Source organism: Triturus cristatus, chromosome 1_2, assembly GCF_964204655.1.
Source record: "Triturus cristatus chromosome 1_2, aTriCri1.1, whole genome shotgun sequence".
NCBI classification, from domain to species: domain Eukaryota; kingdom Metazoa; phylum Chordata; class Amphibia; order Caudata; family Salamandridae; genus Triturus; species Triturus cristatus.
The window spans coordinates 1,166,226,191-1,166,245,082 of record NC_140580.1 but is presented as its reverse complement, the minus strand read 5'-3'; the positions used below and the strand labels follow the sequence as shown (position 1 = coordinate 1,166,245,082).

General features: G+C 48.6%; 1 protein-coding gene across 1 annotated transcript in view; it reads right to left on the bottom strand.

Moving 5' to 3' along the window:
* C1_2H9orf78 (chromosome 1_2 C9orf78 homolog) overlaps window positions 1–18,892 on the bottom strand; it is a 109,705-nt gene that overhangs the window by 24,156 nt on the left and 66,657 nt on the right. The window contains exons 4-8 of the mRNA XM_085613996.1: window positions 15,487–15,554; window positions 14,840–14,917; window positions 13,112–13,309; window positions 12,745–12,881; window positions 11,879–11,977 (exon numbers count right to left, since the gene is read on the bottom strand). Coding sequence (XP_085470122.1) covers window positions 11,879–11,977; window positions 12,745–12,881; window positions 13,112–13,309; window positions 14,840–14,917; window positions 15,487–15,554 — 580 coding nt within the window. The remainder of the gene's footprint in view (window positions 1–11,878; window positions 11,978–12,744; window positions 12,882–13,111; window positions 13,310–14,839; window positions 14,918–15,486; window positions 15,555–18,892) is intronic.

Sequence of the window (18,892 nt, the reverse complement as noted above, 5' to 3'; positions counted from 1 at the left end):
GGAGTCACATGCCCCACACCCACCCACACAGACACTCAGGCACCCATACAGGTACTCAGACAATTAATCATTAACCCATAAAGACAGTCATGTAGCTCCTCACCAACCCATGCATTCACTTACACACCAACTGAAAGACTGATACATTCACACAGATTAGTCACTAACTCATGCATTCACGAAGACAGGTTTAATCACTCACTTATACAGTCAGTCACGCACCTACTAAATCATCCATTCAGACACTTATACATACACTCATTCTTCACTACACCTTGGCATATTTTATATTATATATATATATATGTGTTTCTAAAAAGTTTAAGAGTTATATATATATATATATATATATATATATATATAAATAAAAAAATAATGTGGACTGCTGCACTACAATTACCAGTAGGCACTGGGACTCATAAGAGTAGCCCATTGGAGGGCGGACAGTTTGAATAGAGTGCAGCAGGACTTTGAAATTGATGCCTTTGATGAAGGAAATGTTCCGAAATGCGTCAGGCGCTACTAATAAACGAGACATCACACAAGTCCAATGGAGGATTACTTACCTTTTGGGTGCGCTCGCACTTGCTGAAGCAACCGTTTTTTGATATAAATATATATATATATATAAAAAATACTTAAACTTTTCAGAAACACACAGTCACTGGATGATGTCATCAGTGATGTCATTTTAGATCATCCGTGATGTCATTGATCAGGTCATGAATTATGTAATATGTGACGAAATCAGCAGTGCGGGGGCGCGAGTTATAGTTAGCTCAACTAACAACAACGGCCACATTTCTCTGGTTTTGTACGAGTGAAATGTCCAACTAACTATAACGTCCTTGAAACCTTTGGTTTTGTCAGTGAAAAAAATATATACACACACACACATTTATTTTTGATCAGCGCCCCCAACCACTTGTTTTATTAATTTTGGAAGGGGGTAACAACTTGCATCTCTTTACCTCTACCTAACCCACTGTCCTAAAATCACGCTTACCTCGCTTTACTTATACCCAACCCTAAAATGCCCTTTACTTCTCCCCAACCGTAACCCTAAAATCATCCTTACATACCTTTACATCTTCTCACCCTAAAATAATCCATACAACCCCTAACCGCAACCTATCCTTTAACACTAAAATCACTCTAATCCCCTTTACCTCCACCCACCCCATAACCCTAAAACCATCCTTACACCCTCTTACCTCTATCCACCCTTCTCCTTAAAATCACACTTACCCTCATCCTTATAAGCAGTTTTCTCATCAACAATTTAATTGCAAATGTTGCAGTGACATTATCAACAATGTCATTGATGAGATATGGTTACCTTGGGGCATGAGTTATAGTTACTTGAGATAACTAGCTATAACTGGTCAATTTCTTTTTTTTTTTTAAGTTTAAAATATTTTGTTGATACTGAACATTACACCTAACTATGAAGTTACTGTAACCTCAGTTTTTTATAGTGAGGTTCAAGGGTTTTTTAACGTAAAGTAATATTTTGTTACCATATGTAATCTAACTCGCATGCAGCCAACCGAACGCTGCGGGGTTGGACGCAGGGCCTGGCATGCGGCAAACCTCCTCACAGGCAGGCAACCCACAGCACCACATGCGCATTGCCTTTGCCGTGGGTGCCATAGGTTTAGCCTTCTGGCCCCAGGAATCCCATTCTGTGGGGCCAAAACATATATATTAAGGAGAGGGGGCATGTAGCCCTTATGTCCAAGCCTCAATAGGCCCCTTGGACCTCATCCCTGGGGCCAAACTCTATTAAAAAGGGGAGGGGGCCGCGTGCCCACCTGGCCTCTCTAAATTATAGGTGGGTGCACCTACCAAACACTACTTTGATTAAGGGGAGGGGGCATGCGGCCCAGGGACCACATCTCCATGGCCAAATTAACTTAAAAAAAGGGGGTGGGGCCCCAGTGCACCCTCCCCGGGCCAAATTCAACAAAAGTTATGAGGGGGCCCTATCTTATTTAAAAGGGAGAGCGGGTCCCCCTCCTGAGCCTACTCAGTACCACGGATCTCCTTCATTAGTGGTGTGTGCTCTTGTGCCCATCCAGGGCACCCACCAAGCAAGCCCCAGCAGCCCCAGCCGGCTCGCCGCAGAGTGCTGAAGCCGGCATGCTCCTGTCTGGAGGGAGCAGCTATTTATGCTTGCTCCCTCTGGGCGGGAGCAATGTGTGTTGTTTGCCTCCCCGCAGGAATGTGGGTAGGGAAACAGAAGAGAAATCTGCTCCTAGCCGGCCGGAGCCTGTTTAAATCTCCCACCGGGTGGGAGCAGACTTGCACGTTTGCTCTCACCTGATCGGATATTTAAAAATGCTCCAGTTAGACGGGAGCAAACATATGTTACCTGCCCGTGCTGGTGCAGGCATAGAAAACTACTGTGTCCAAGGAGTGGGCACACCAGGACCCAGTGACTGAGCCAGCCTGGGGGATGGAGTCTTCTGGCCCTTTAAAGACTCACGGAGGGGGACATGTGGCCCCCTCCCTTTTAATAACTGGGACCCGCCCTTTTTATTGCTGTTTCGGCCCCAGGGTATGGGGGTCTCATTAGGCTGTGAGCGGGGGGATGTGAGGCACCCTCCCCTTTTTAATGCACTTCGGCCTAAGAGATAGGGTCTCCGGGGCCTAATTAGACGTGGGAGATAAGGCAGCGCACCCCCGCCCTTCTTTTGTACCTTGACTTTGGGGGATGGGGTCCCTTGGGCCACTCAGAGGCTCAGGGAGGGGGACAACGCGTCCCTTTGCTCAAAATAAAAACAAGTGCCATCTCCCCCGTCATATGCATTATCCTGTGCTCAACCCTCTGGTAGCTTGGTACAAAAGCATTCAGGCGCTTAACCTAAAGGTTCGGTGTTAAATATTTATGCATCAAACACACAGTAAAAGGGAAAACACAACACAAGAAAAATCCCAAACCAATGTTGAAAACTAGTATAAATGTTAATAAATGAAATGAGACCAAAACAACAAAAAATTAATTCAGAAGAACAAGAGATGAGCAATTTTACAGGTTCAAGTAAAAAATAGTGACAAGAAGCAGAAAGTGATAACTGTAGGTATCTGGTCACGCTAGACCACGACAAAGTCACAAGTTCAAACAGACTGTGATGGAGTGTGGGCCAGATACAGAGATCAGGTTAGTCCCACTGAAAAAGACACCTCCAAAACTTCAGGATTTCACAGGAGGAGCTCAACTGATGGCAGCCCAAGGTTCAGGACCTGGGGAAGCACCTCTTGGGGATCAGGAACTCACTCTAGCAGAGGCTAGCAGGGCTCAGATAGGTCCAGTTGCCGTTCCAGGCAAGGCCAGTTGCAGCAGGTCAGCTAGGCAATTGCAGGGAAGCCTCTGGAGCTGGTGGTGTCCCTGTAGCTCAGAACAGGAGGTCAGCTAACTGATCCTTGCAGTCACTCAATTTCGCCCGAGATGAAAGAAGCAGGTCCAGTCTTCCTGTTCAGAGAGCAGGGCAAGCCTCAAGCAGCAGGACAGTCCTCTGGTAGCAGAAGGGCAGTCCTCTGAAGAACAAGGCAGACATCCAGCAGCAAGAGCAGGCCTCCGGAGTAAAAGGCAGGCCTCAAGAAACAGGGCAGTCCTCTGGGGAACAAGGTAGTCATTCTGTAATGTCCACAGGTCCAGGAGTGTACTGATGAGTGGCTGAGGAGGTCCAAAATGCATACCTGGTGCCACTCTTTTAAAGTGTAGGAAACGTCTAGGCTACGCCCACATCTGTTTCAGGAAAGTTACTTCCTACCCCTGCCATGGCTCCAAGTGGTGTTGGGTGACAATAGGCTTAGTTCCTTTGTGAGTGTGCTGGAGGTAGCCCTTTGAAATGTAAGTGGAGTAGGAAACCACTCTGCCCCTCCCTTCCTGGCAGGATGGCCAGCTCCCAGCTACACCCAGGTCCTATTGTTCACTGTCCTGGGCCAATAAGTATTCCTGATGGAGGAGCCATAAACAGACCTAGTCACCTGGAAACTAAAAGAAGGCCTTAGAAACTTATGGGCAGGAAAATGCCAACTTTCTAAAAGTGGTATTTCTAAAATATATTCTAAAATCTAACTTAAAGAAGAATTTAAATGCCTATTAATTTGAGTCCAAACATGACCTTTCCACCTGCTCCCTAGCAAAAGTTACCACTTGTTAAATGTAATAGGGTAACCCAATGTTATCCTATGGGAGAGGTAGGCCTTACAGTAATGAAAACCAATTCAGGAGTTTTTCACTCCCAGGACAGGTAAGTATTAAAAGCACATGCTCTACTTTTTTAATACAATGTACCCTGTCCTATGGGTTGTTTAGGGCCCACTTTAGGGGTGGCTTATACTCCGGGCCACTGGAATTATGCGTAAGGGAGGGTCAAATTATGCGGCAGGGTTGAGTAAATTATATGGCAAGAAAAGGCAAATAATGCGGCACATTTTGTGATAGTATTACTTCATTATTTAGTCACTTTAATAACTGTTACACTGCCTGAGGCATTAGTTGTACCTCATTAGTACCAGTTTACCAACCAAATATAGCAACAAGCTACAGAAAGTTGACCAGTCAACCTTTGCGAAGGTCTTTCCACTGTGCAGCAGCACGGGTTACTGTGTTTTACTAACTTTTAAACAGTTTGAGCTAGAAACAAATTGTTTGGGGTTAAAATCTGAAGATTGTGCTGTAGATGATGGATTATGTGGCAAGCGCGGCAAATGTACAATTATGCAAACATTGCCATGGCTGCACAATTGCATAATTCCAATGGCCCTGCTTATACTTATATGAATTAAAAAGGAAGGCTTAGGCCTGACAAAATGTTTCTTGAGGTCGAATTGGCTATTTTGCAATTGCACTACAGGCTGCTATGACAGGCCTAAAACACTTTTGAAAAGGCTACTTTTAGTGGGTGGCACAATGAGTGCTGCTGCGAACTAGCAGCATTTAATTTACAGGCCCTGGTTACTCGAGGTACCATATACAAGGCACTTACAAGTAATATAAAGTACCAATCAGGTATAAGCCAAATGTACCTTGTTTTAGGGGGGAGAGCCCAAGCACTTTAGCAGTGGTAAAATGCAGAGCCAACAAAAACTGGTTAGGAAACCATGCGGAGATGGGGGCGTGGCTACGCAGCGTAGCGCGATGGCCGCTTGATAGGGTAGCTCCGTCTTACCTCACCCATCCCCGTTAATCCGTCACACAGATCCGGTCCCTATGGTCATCAAACGACAGCAGAGTGTCTGCTGACTCTGCCGTGACAAAAATTGCTGCCCAAGACAGCCGGGAACCGGAGTTCTCGCTAACGAAGATCTGAGGCCTAAATGGCGAGTGCAGCCAGGCGGTGAAGTGCCCCCAGCAGCCGCCGACGTAACGGCACACGGCCGGAAGCATTTGGCACACGGCCAGGAATTGCATCGGATCGGTCGCTGGCCCCGTTGCAGCGACTGCGGAGGCCGAAACAGCAAGGAATGACAGAAAGAACTCACGGGGGTGTGCCCGACACGTTGCAAAGAGAGACCGGCGGGAGGAAGCAGAACGCATCAAACGCCCTGACACCGGGCGCTGAGCCGCAGCCCCCGGGAACGACCAGACCGGCCCGCATACAATTCCCAAGACTCCCCCGGTACCGAGTTGAGGAGCAGCGCGGTGGTGCAATACAGGTTAGACTGCTTCCTGGCCACCGCGGGGCGGAAAGCAAACTCTGAAGGCCTGCAGAAGACGGCGCAGCCTGGTGTAGGAACGGCACGAACGCATGACACGATGTCTGGGACAAAAGGGTCCAAGGCGAACCAACAAAGTAAACTGGACCATTTTGCGATTCCAAAAATGACGTCTCAGGACCCATCAGCGAGAGACAGGACGATGGGTGATGCAGAAGAGAGTTCCCCCGAACTGACTCTTAAGGATGTCACTCATTAGGGTGGACCTCCATAGAATCAGCGAAAAGGTCAAACAACTGGAGGTCAAAACAAGGAGCCTGGTGGAGGACACTTCACAACTTCAGAGTGAAGTCCGAGAGCTTCAGAATTTCAGAAAATTGGCAGAAAGTAAGCTGGATGACTATGAACACCGCAACAACGTAAGAATACAGGGGGTGCCGGAACGGGCGGAGGGAAAAATCACAGGACCTTTTTCTAGAAGACCTTATCGTTAACCAACTGCAGCCTAGGGCCTGTCCAAATCCTTTGTGATCGAGAGGGCGCATAGAGTCCTTGGGGGGCGACTGAACCGGGGGGCGACTGAACCCCGGGGCTCCCCACGACCGTTGCTCGCGCGGGTACTGAACTTCCGCAATAGAGAGGTGATTTTGCAAAATGCCAGAGTGGGCCCGCCGCTCCGGCTTGAGAACGCTGAAATTTCCTTTTTCCCTGATTTCACACAAACAGTTTAGAAGCAGCGCAGATACTTTCTAGCTGTTAAAAAGTTCCTACGCGATAAAGGAACGAAGTACGCCATGCTTTTTCCAGCACGGCTCTGGGTGGAGAATGAGAGAAGGGCCTGGTTCTTTGACACTCCAGAGGCTGCGGCGGAATGGCTGGACGGCTGGCGAGGAGCTAGAGACCATAACCCCCGCTGAAACACCAGAAAGACCCTATCAGCGAGGAACTGCGCCCCCCCCTACCGGGATGCAGTGAAGCCCTCCTACCTGGCGATCGTTTGCTGGACCCAAAGACTGCTGCAGGTACCGGAACTCGAACACAGCAGCTGGCTAACTGGGCTTACAAATAACTGTTGAAGACACACTCTTGAGACATGGTACTTATGTAAGGGACTGTACATGATTGAACGCACAGGGGAGGAGGGTAGGGTGGGGTGGGATGCCTATCTTAACCCCGCAGTTCTACTTTTAGTTCACGTTTGGGCAACAGGCACTCTGCATGGTTGTGTTTATGGGCTGTTTACTGCCCAGAGTGCAGGGGAGCAGGGAGGGGGGTTGCTGGTATGGGGTTTTGAAGGTTTGTTCTGTTCTTGTCGAATCAGCACACAAAGATGTAGTAGCGTGGGAGGAACAATTAACTCACTTAATCAACTATGGGAGAGCACGGAGCTAGCAGCATTAAACTATTGAGCTGGAATGTTAACAGGTTGGGGGACAAGGTCAAATGTTATGTGGTTTTGCAATGCATCAGAAGACACGCTCCAGATGTGGTCCTTCTCCAGGAAACACACTTGACTAGAAACACCTGCATGGCACTGAGTAGGTGGGGGTACAAATTAATTGCACACGCAGGATTTACTTCTGGCTCACAAGGGGTGGTGATCATGACACGAAACTCCTTTTCTTTTGCGGTCCAATACACATGGTCAGATGACCTGGGGAGGTACATTGGCGCCACAGGGCAGTGGAGGGACGCACACTCACTTCCATGTCCGTTTATGTGCCGCCGGGTTTACAGAGCCACACGTTCAGGGACCTGGGGGGCATGCAGCTTTCTCTTCCAGAAGGATTACTGATAATTGGGGGTTGGACTTTAACGCGGTGGTCTCCGGGACACAAGACCGGCATCACCCCCCCTGCCCCTCCCCCCCAAGGCATTGGGGCATTGACCAGATGGCTGCCTGATTTCCTGGAGGCTCTGGGCCTCGCGGATACATGGAGAACATACCACCTGGACACTATCCAGCACACATATTATTCTGGGGCGCACAATAGCCTTTCTCGAATAGACTACCTGATTGTCCCAACCTCCCAGGTCATACAAATCCAAGAGGTTAGGCACATGGCGAGAGGCATCTCAGATCGTTCCCCCAGGCGCTAGGGTGGGGTGGGTCAGGCGGGGTGGGGCAGGCAGAGTGGGCCCCATTAATCCATGGCATCTTCGTGACCCGAAAGTACGTAAGGCCCTGCTTCAGGCTATAGATCATTATTTTCAGGAAAATGAGGGCACAGTGGACTCCTCCCCAAACATTGTGGGAAGCCTTTAAAGTGGTCATATGGGGACAGGCACTCTCCCTGATAGCTGGCGCTCGAAAGGAGAAAATGAAAGACCTTGTTGAGATGAAGAGGCGGTCCTCAAATTGGAAGAGGAACTAGGAGAGGAAGTTACGCAAGAAAAGCTCCACACTTGTATGTAAGGCCATAGCAACAGACAGGGCTAAATCCATGGGGAGAGAGAGCGTGGTTGGACAAGAAGAAACTAGCGTCCCAACTGGTGCCAGAGCGGATAGATGGAGACGGGCGATCCATAACTGATCCACACGCTATTGTCGACACATTTGCAAACCACTTCAGTGACATCTGCCGCACGCACACATCCTATACTGAAGCAGACTCACAATCCCTCCTTAGAGACATCTCCCTCAGGTTCCTGTCGGATCCGGACAAAGAATTCCTAGACAGTGACTTTACAAATGACGAAATCGTGTTGGCAGTTAGATGCCTCAGGCCGGGTAAGGCGCTCGGCCCTAATGGCCTACCAATCGAGCTTTATAAACTAGCCCCAGAGAGGCTAGCCCCATACCTGCGAACCATGTTCGCAGACAGTAAAAAGCAGGGGAAGCTTCCTCTAGACCAGAGGATAGCCACACTTATCACCATTCATAAGGAGGGTAAACCCAAGACAAATTGTGCTTCGTATAGGCCCATCTCCCTCCTTAACGCAGAACCTAAAATTCTTGCTAAACTTCTGGCTAACCGCCTGGTCAAAGTTATCAGTGGCATTGTGCACCCCGACCAGTCGGGCTTCATGCCCCAGCCTAAGACAGCATTGAATCTCTGGAGGGTACATGGGGTAATGGGAAGACCAGCGACAATACAAGAGCCGGTGGTCGTAGTTTCCCTAGATGCATCAATGGCATTCAATACTATTGAATGGCCATATCTTTTCGCGGTACTGGTGAAGTTGGGTTTCCGGACCTGAATTCATCGGCTGGATTAGGCTTCTTTACTCCGGGTCCCTGGCGCAAGTTGTAGTGAACAACATGAAATCGGAGGTGTTTGAACTAGGTCGGGGGACCCGCCAGGGTTGCCCACTGTCCTCCCTCCTATTCGCTCTTGCATTGGAGCCACTTGCTGCTGGGATTCGAAGAGACCTAGTCATACGAGGCCTGCGCTGGGCGGAATCATGAGAGGATCGAATTTCACTATACGCAGATGATATCCTTCTATTCCTCACCTCTCCACGAGTATCATTGATAGCGGTGTTTGATATATTCGGTTTTGGTAGATTCTCTGGGTATCCCATAAACTGGAGTAAGTCCATTCTGTATTTTCTCTACGGTGACCCCCCCCCCCACCCCCGAGGGTACCCCAAGGGATGCCCTATACAAATCACCACAACAGGCTTTAAATATCTGGGGGTATTTGTGACATCGAACCTACATCTCCGCTACACCCATAACCTGCGACCGCCCCAGCAAAAACTGAAGCGAGACATCTCGGTCTGGAAGGCACTTCTGCTCTCCTTGCTGGGTAGGGCAGCGTTATTTAAAATGATGTCCTTTCCCAGCTTCCTCTACGCATTGAAGAACTACCCTGATCCAGAACCCTCCAGCTATTTTAGAGAAACAGAAGGACTACAGAGAGATTTGTTGTGGGAAGGGAAGCCCCGAATTGCACTGGCCAAACCCACACTTACCTGGTACGATGGAGGTATTGGTCTCCCGGACCTCAAAAAATATTACTGGGCTTCCCACCTGGCAGCCATTAACCATGGTACCTATCGCTCCATGGATGATCCAGGCTACGCCATGGACCCTGGCTCCTCCCAGGGGGAAACTATAATAGAGCCATCTACTCTCGGCCACGACGTTTCCTGCTTACTGGACCTACTAAACATTCTGTGCAGGTCTGGCACGAAGCAACAAAAAGTCTGGGATGGGTGCGAAAACTAACGCTGGCGACCCCGCTCTGGGACTCGGAGACACTTGGGGATCTCTGGAAATTGAAGGGATACGACAAGTGGGATCTTATCGGGATCTCGACTGTCGGAGACCTATGGGCAAAGGGAGAAGTCATGTAATTTCACACCATGCAACACAAACACGAAATCGCGCAGATGGAGTATTTTTGATATCTTCAGGTCCGACATGCCTTACAGTCTTGTATTCCCAAAGGGTCCACTCCCCCTCAATACACACCTTTCGAGGATAGACTACTCAATGGCTATCTGTCAGAGAAAACAGTCTCGCTTACATACAAGAAACTGATAAACACCGGGACTTCCCTCCAAAAAGTAAGAGAGAGGTGGGAGGGAGATGGTCTCAAACTGGATGATGAGGAATGGCAGGAGGCACTCGCCTCTCCGCGAGAGATAGCGAACTCAGCTAGATTGAAGCTTGTTCAGTTGAAAATATTACACAGGATATACATCACTGGGCCCTGCTTGGTTCGCATGGGGAGGAGAATGCAGACGACAATGTGGTGGTGAAGGCACGTTTATGCATATCATATGGGAGTGTGAGTTCATTCAGTCATATTGGCGAATGATACATACTGTTCTCAGTTAGGTGCTCGAATTGGATATCCGACTTGAGGCGCCTTCAGTAACGTGTGGAAGCCCACAGATCTGAGTAGAATGGGTAAGATTTGGGTTACTCTCGGCCTCATGGTGGCAAAACGGAACATGGCTCAACAGGGCCCGACGGGCCATAGCGGGCACCGGCCATTTCCCCGGTGGGCCACCAGGGTGGGGGCCAGTTTTGGGCCCCTGGGGGGCCGTTTTTGATACAGGGCCGTTTTTGCAGCAAAATCGTCCCTGTAACAAAATTGACCGAAACCGGCCCTGGCAAACTGCTCGGCCGTACCCCCAACCCCCCAGGGGCCCTGCCGAGCACTTTGCCAGGGCCAGTTTTCGTTCCCAGTCTGGCCCTGTGGCTCAACTTTGGGGAGCCACAACCCCGCCAACAGTAACAGATTGGAAAAAGCACATGGACTGGTGCATGTTCCGTGAAAAGACAGTATACCTCGCTAGAGGCTGCCCGAAGAAATGGTCATTGATATGGGGGGCTTGGAATACCTACTGGGGGGAGATCTGTAATCCACCGCGAGAGTCTCCTATTGACGACCTGCCATCGCCTTAATTGAAATGTTCCAAGTATTGCTGCACCTCATCTCAACCCATACCATGATCAATATTGTGACTGATTGTCGTTTCCTCTCATGTATTTCATGTCAATTTGTCATATGATGTTTTGCTGATATGATAACTAATAAAAAGAATTATATAAAAAAACAACAACAACAACAAAAAAAACACGTGGAGGGATGGCAAAAAAAAGTTTAGGAGTGACCCTTCAGAAAGGGTCAAGACTATATAACTATATCTGTCCATCTATCTATCTGATGGCAGCTACAGACACACAATCCAACCAGGACCTACTGGATGTATGGTGTGCCAGCAGAGATACTCTGGTCTTATTCCGTGTCTCTGTAGGTGAACTGTGGAGTGGAGGGTGACCCTCAGACAGAATTTGGAAGTAGGCTGTAAGCCAGGGACGAACGAACGCACACACACGTCATAGACTTGGTGTGCCTCATACTGTCCAGCCTACTTGCAGTTATCTCTCCCCCGCCAATCATTGCACTTTGCATTGGGATGCTTTTTGGCAAATCTGAGACCTGGTCTTTTGCTTTAAACATGTGAGGATTTTAAGGATATTTTCTATAGAAAACACAATAAGAAGAGACAACTTCTATTACAATGGTTCCAGGCTTTTTTTCCTGAAGAACAAGTTGTCTAATTGTTGATGGCAGATTAATCTCCACTACGTAGTCTATCTTAGATGGTATATGAACAGAGCCACTAAGAGGATGGCACCTTCTTTTGAACTCCTCCAACCCACACACAAAAGCTTCCCAGGATGCCACATTCAGCCAGAGCTCAAACATGGTGGACAATGCGAAAACATAAAAACTACACTTCAACTTACGTTCAGGTTCTGGCTTCTCTGTGTCACCAACCCTCAGAGGCCGAGCCTTCGGTTCCTCTTTGTGCCGTTTGAGAGGTGTGTTAAGATCCTCACGGTAAACTAAAAGGAGAAGCAATACAATTTAAGGTCATAGCATGGAGCTTAAAAGGAAACAGAAAGAGTATATCAGACATTGAGACTAAGCAAGCAGAGCCTGCAAACCACAGAGCCCTGCACCAGCTGTTCATCACACCTACAGCATCTGCAGAGAACACAAGCCTGTAATATCTCGCATGTATACTTACTTTAAGTCATATCTCCATCAGCTGGCCACCAATCCAATACCCACTGCTTGCCATGCTGACACCAGGTACAAGGGACACTTAAACAGACTGTGAACCACAGTGACCTGCTGCATGTACATTCCTACAAATCCATTGGCTGCAGGATACACTCTTACTGGGGGAGTGAGCCAAGTCCACAACAGCTGCATAAGTGGCAACCAAACCTCTGGGGCGCATCCAACATCTGCTGGGAGGCACACCCCATTCCTGCTGCTAGGCGCCGACGCATACTCACTCCTGTTGCCAGGCACACTCACTCACACCTCCCGCAGGGGAGTGCAGCACAACTTACACCAGCCACGAGGAACACCCACAGAGTACAGGCCTCACAGACTGCTAGGTATAGCACACTCTGATTTGCAAGAACACCAGTCAGTTGTTGGTTTTGCGGCATGTCAATATTAGCACGAGACACACATGCTGGAACTGAAGTACCCTTAATGCAGTTGCACTCAAACACAACTGCATAAGACTGTTCAGGGGATCCAAGGAACGTTTACAAAAGTTATGCACTGTGCTTACAATGGCAAGGCACACACTTACATCGGTTGTGCTGCACATAATTTACAGCAATGTTGGTAGGAACAAAAGACGTTTCGCTGTCTTTCTTCTTATTCTGTTGCTCTTGCAACAGTCTGGCTTTGGCTTCTTCTGTAGAAATTATGTTCTTTATTTTTGCGCTGAGAGGTTAACAAAAATAAAATTAATAGATGAAGTTTGGATGGACAACATACAGATGCATAAAGCGAATTTCTTATTTTCTCCTATCCAGGTTTAGTCAACGTGCATTTCACTCCCAGTTAGAAGGTTGGGGGAACCTGCTCAACTTCTTTAGGGCACCTGAACACCCACTGTGGTCTTAACAACTCCACACAGACACCCATAAAAAGCTGGAGCTGGCTGTACGTACTCTATGCCCAAATCCACTTCTGGAATGCCGCTGAGCATCTGGTTGGACAACATCTCCTCAGTCCTCTTCGCAGATGAGACATTGATGCTATCGGGCAGCTCATACAGGCAGTCCTCTGCATTCTTCAGCTTCACCTTCTTCTCCTCGTTCTCCACAATCCCCTTCCTCTTCCTCAGCTCTGTTTCGATGTACTTCATCCTGCCGCCACAACCAACAAACAATCCTTACTCATCTTAGACAACTGGACAATTGTTCCTGGTAAATGTGTTTTAGTCTACACTGGCTGCCTGAAATAACACAACGGAAGCGACAGAAAGGAGAGGAGTAGTACACAAGTAAACTCCTGAACAAATAAACTGCTGTGCACTCAACAGTCACAGTCACGCATAGTCACTCACAGTCACTCTGAACAGTCCCTTCAACAGCCACGTATACAGTCACTCCAACAGTCATTCACAGTCATGCATACAGCCACTTCAGCGGTCACTCACAGTCACGCATAGTCACTCGCAGTCATGCACACAGTCCCTTTAACACTCACCCACAGCCACACATATAGTCACTCCAACAGTCACTCACAATCACGCATACAGCAGCTTATAACAACATCAATATCCACTCATGACAAAAACTTACACAGATAATTCAACTAGCAACTACAGTCATGTACAGCAAAGCACCCATACAGGTCTCAAAGTACAACCACATCAAGTGTTGGGAACAGGCAGTCTTGGATATGTGGGAATCATGGCAACGTATTGTTCATGGTACACCCATGATTTAGCCTGAATCCAATATGGATACCAGCACCGGATTTTGGAGACTTTAATAGCAATGTTGGAATATTTAATAAACAGTTGTAGGCTGTAGTATTCTGTAATACTCAGCCGTGCAATCCATGCCACTACAGCCTGGAGGTTTGATGCTGGTCTTTCCTGCATCTTAAGATCTGTGTGCTCAGTCTCTGAGGGTTGGTCCACCCTCCCTCCACATGGAAGGAATGCCACCAAATAAAACACTTAGATAATGCTAGTGGACAGTGCCGTGGGAGGTGAACACACTATTAGAGGGCGAGTATGCTGCACACATTCTGATCTGGGCACTTACAGACTGTAGGCTGCATCGAATGTAGCACTTCTACTTCTGGTAATGAGACTACAATGCTAGGTGTGTGCACGTGGGCTCGCCCAAGTTACCTTTTCAGGTATGGCCTTTGGGCTAAATGGGAGCTTTTAGTCCTGGGGTATATTCGATATGACCCTGAAGATAAGAAAGAGGACACAAATAGATTATCTATTCTCAGTAACCAATCTCTCCCACTCTGGCCACAACACCAAATTGGAATTATTTACTGATGTCTAGGAAGAGTCTTGGCTCAATGTGTCCAGAGGACACCGAGACTTCTCTAACACACAGTTCACACGTTGGGACAAGACCATCAAACTGAAGAACATCAACCAACCTTTTCTGCAATCCATCAGAAGGCCAGGGTCTGTTCAACATGCACAGTTACATACAGGCACTTGACCTTCATTGACTGCAAGATGTAAATCCTCATACTGAGGCTCTGCTGGCAAGTATGCACCCAAAGTCAAAAGCTAGAGGTGTCAGTAGTACGATAGGCTCTGCTTCCAGAAAAAGCGCCAATATTCTCCAACACCTCCACCCACCCCTCACAACCCCCCTCTGAATCTCAAAGCCCCCTCCCACATGTCCCCCAAAGCATACATGTCAGCATCTTCATCTCGTCTGTTGGTTTCTGCTGAGAAAGAGGTTCCCAGATTCAAATCATCCTCTTCAGTAATCCTAAAAAGAAAAACAAGAAAATATAAAATGAATAGATGTTCTTGATACACAGGAGCTGGCACAAGCTCTTCGAACGATAGAGCCCTCTGGGGACATCGCAGCTGCCAATGCCCAAAGCTTATACTGGCACTTATGCAGAGACAAGAAATGTCATGATCTGAAACTACAAACATGCTCCTATTCAGCAGGTTCTGAGAACGTTACATGATTGACTGTCACAGCCATACATGGTCTACAGCTGACCAGTGACCCTGAATGTTGGTCTTGTTCTCGTCCTGCTGGACATATAAGTATTTTCTGGCCAAGGCCTAATGTGTTTCACGTGACAGACTCTCTAAACTCTCCAATGAGCCCAGGAGTCAGCCTGGGACCCGACCACACAGTCTGTGGAGACTATTTCTATGCAGGTGCCTTGAAAAAAACCGATTGGCGCTGCACACAATCTAGTGCTTGGTTGGATAACCTTTAGCATGCAGGGCTAAAAACTACGCCTACAGTCCATGCAGCAAGGAAGCTAGACGGCCCTACTCTAGTTTAAGTCAGGGCTCTGCAGTCCACTCCACACTCACTTTTCCTTGCAGTCCTTCAACTTCTTCATGTCGATCATTCCTCCGGTTTTAATCTTGAAAGGATCATCCTGCAAACACAAAGAAGTCTGATTGCAGCAAACTTCAAACAGTCACAAAAAGGATCGCTTAGGATGTGCAGCTCCTGCCCTCTTTCCCTCGAGGCCCCCAGAGCGGCATACAGTTTAACTATCTATCAACTATCATTCATATAAATGTCACACATGCATAAAAACTCACTTCAGAACCTGGTTAATATGAAAACATAAACCTAAGGATAGTTGTGCATTCATGCCTGCCTTTAGGGTCAGATCAGATGTGGCCCAGGGCTAAAGCTTCCATATTGTCATTTACAAAATGTAGCATGAAGGCCATACTTAAATGGGAGGCTCAGTTGTGTGTGTTTTTTTGTCTCTCTCTCTCGTGTCTCTCTCTCGTGTCTCTCTCTCTCTCTCTCGTGTCTCTCTCTCTCGTGTCTCTCTCTCTCTCTCTCTCGTGTCTCTCTCTCTCTCTCTCGTGTCTCTCTCTCTCTCTCTCTCTCTCTCTCTCTCTCTCTCTCTCGTGTCTCTCTCTCGTGTCTCTCTCTCGTGTCTCTCTCTCTCGTGTCTCTCTCTCTCTCTCTCTCGTGTCTCTCTCTCGTGTCTCTCTCTCTCTCTCTCTCTCTCTCTCTCGTGTCTCTCTCTCTCTCTCTCTCTCTCGTGTCTCTCTCTCTCTCTCTCTCTCTCTCTCTCGTGTCTCTCTCTCGTGTCTCTCTCTCGTCTCTCTCTCTCTCTCGTGTCTCTCTCTCTCGTCTCTCTCTCTCTCTCGTGTCTCTCTCTCGTGTCTCTCTCTCTCTCTCTCTCTCTCTCTCTCTCTCTCGTGTCTCTCTCGTGTCTCTCTCTCTCTCTCTCTCGTGTCTCTCTCTCTCTCTCGTGTCTCTCTCTCTCTCTCTCTCTCGTGTCTCTCTCTCGTGTCTCTCTCTCGTGTCTCTCTCTCTCTCTCTCGTGTCTCTCTCTCTCGTGTCTCTCTCTCTCGTGTCTCTCTCTCTCTCTCTCTCGTCTCTCTCTCTCTCTCTCTCTCGTGTCTCTCTCTCTCTCTCTCTCTCTCTCTCTCTCTCTCTCTCTCTCTCTCTCTCTCTCTCTCTCTCTCTCGTCTCTCTCTCTCGTCTCTCTCTCTCTCTCGTGTCTCTCTCTCGTGTCTCTCTCTCTCTCCTCTCTCTCTCTCTCTCTCTCGTGTCTCTCTCTCTCTCTCTCGTGTCTCTCTCTCTCTCTCGTGTCTCTCTCTCTCTCTCTCTCTCGTGTCTCTCTCTCTCTCTCTCTCTCGTGTCTCTCTCTCGTCTCTCGTCTCTCTCTCTCGTGTCTCTCTCTCGTGTCTCTCTCTCTCTCTCTCTCTCTCTCGTGTCTCTCTCTCTCTCTCTCTCTCTCTCGTGTCTCTCTCTCTCTCTCTCTCTCTCTCTCGTGTCTCTCTCTCTCTCGTGTCTCTCTCGTGTCTCTCTCTCTCGTGTCTCTCTCTCTCTCTCGTGTCTCTCTCTCTCTCTCTGTGTCTCTCTCTCTCGTGTCTCTCTCTCTCTCTCGTGTCTCTCTCTCTCGTGTCTCTCTCTCTCTCTCCGTCTCTCTCTCGTGTCTCTCTCTCTCTCTCTCTCTCGTGTCTCTCTCTCGTGTCTCTCTCTCGTGTCTCTCTCTCTCTCTCGTGTCTCTCTCTCGTGTCTCTCTCTCTCTCTCTCTCTCGTGTCTCTCTCTCGTGTCTCTCTCTCGTGTCTCTCTCTCTCTCTCGTGTCTCTCTCTCGTGTCTCTCTCTCTCTCTCTCTCTCGTGTCTCTCTCTCGTGTCTCTCTCTCGTGTCTCTCTCTCGTGTCTCTCTCTGTCTCTCTCTCGTGTCTCTCTCTCTCTCTCTCTCGTGTCTCTCTCTCTCGTGTCTCTCTCTCTCTCTCGTGTCTCTCTCTCTCGTGTCTCTCTCTCTCTCTCGTGTCTCTCTCTCTCGTGTCTCTCTCTCTCTCTCTCGTGTCTCTCTCTCGTGTCTCTCTCTCTCTCGTGTCTCTCTCTCTCGTGTCTCTCTCTCCGTCTCTCTCTCTCTGTCTCTCTCTCGTGTCTCTCTCTCTCTCTCTCTCTCGTGTCTCTCTCTCGTGTCTCTCTCTCGTGTCTCTCTCTCTCTCTCGTGTCTCTCTCTCGTGTCTCTCTCTCTCTCTCTCGTGTCTCTCTCTCGTGTCTCTCTCTCGTGTCTCTCTCTCGTGTCTCTCTCTCGTGTCTCTCTCTGTCTCTCTCTCGTGTCTCTCTCTCTCTCTCTCTCGTGTCTCTCTCTCTCTCTCTCGTGTCTCTCTCTCTCTCTCTCTCTCGTGTCTCTCTCTCTGTCTCTCTCTCTCTCTCTCTCGTGTCTCTCTCTCTCTCGTGTCTCTCTCTCTCTCTCTCTCTCGTGTCTCTCTCTCGTGTCTCTCTCTCTCTCTCTCTCTCGTGTCTCTCTCTCGTGTCTCTCTCTCTCTCTCGTGTCTCTCTCTCTCTCTCTCTCGTGTCTCTCTCTCTCGTGTCTCTCTCTCGTGTCTCTCTCTCTCTCTCGTGTCTCTCTCTCTCTCTCGTGTCTCTCTCTCTCTCGTGTCTCTCTCTTCTCTCTCTCTCTGTCTCTCTCTCGTGTCTCTCTCTCTCTCTCTCTCTCGTGTCTCTCTCTCTCTCTCTCTCTCGTGTCTCTCTCTCTCTCTCTCTCTCGTGTCTCTCTCTCGTGTCTCTCTCTCTCGTGTCTCTCTCTCTCTCTCTCTGTGTCTCTCTCCTCTTCTTGTTCCTCTCTCTCTCTCGTTTCTCTCTCTCTCTCTCGTTTCTCTCTCTCTCTCTCTCGTGTCTCTCTCTCTCTCTCGTGTCTCTCTCTCGTCTCTCGTGTCTCTCTCTCTCGTCTCTCGTGTCTCTCTCTCTCGTCTCTCGTGTCTCTCTCTCTCGTCTCTCGTGTCTCTCTCTCTCGTCTCTCGTGTCTCTCTCTCTCGTCTCTCGTGTCTCTCTCTCTCGTCTCTCGTGTCTCTCTCTCTCTCTCGTGTCTCTCTCTCTCTCTCTCTCTCGTGTCTCTCTCTCTCTCTCTCGTGTCTCTCTCTCTCTCTTCTCTCTCTCGTGTCTCTCTCTCTCTCTCTCGTGTCTCTCTCTCTCTCTCTCTCTTCGTGTCTCTCTCTTCTCTCTCTCTCTCTCTCGTGTCTCTCTCTCTCTCGTCTCTCTCTCTCTGTTTCTCTCTCTCTCTCTCTCGTTTTCTCTCTCTCTCTCTCGTTTCTCTCTCTCTCTCTCGTTTTCTCTCTCTCTCTCTCGTTTTCTCTCTCTCTCTCTCGTTCCTCTCTCTCTCTCTCTCGTCTCTCTCTCTCTCGTCTCTCGTCTCTCTCTCTCTCTCTCTCGTGTCTCTCTCTCTCTCTCTCTCTCTCTCTCTCTCTCGTCTCTCTCTCTCTCGTCTCTCCGTCTCTCTCTCTC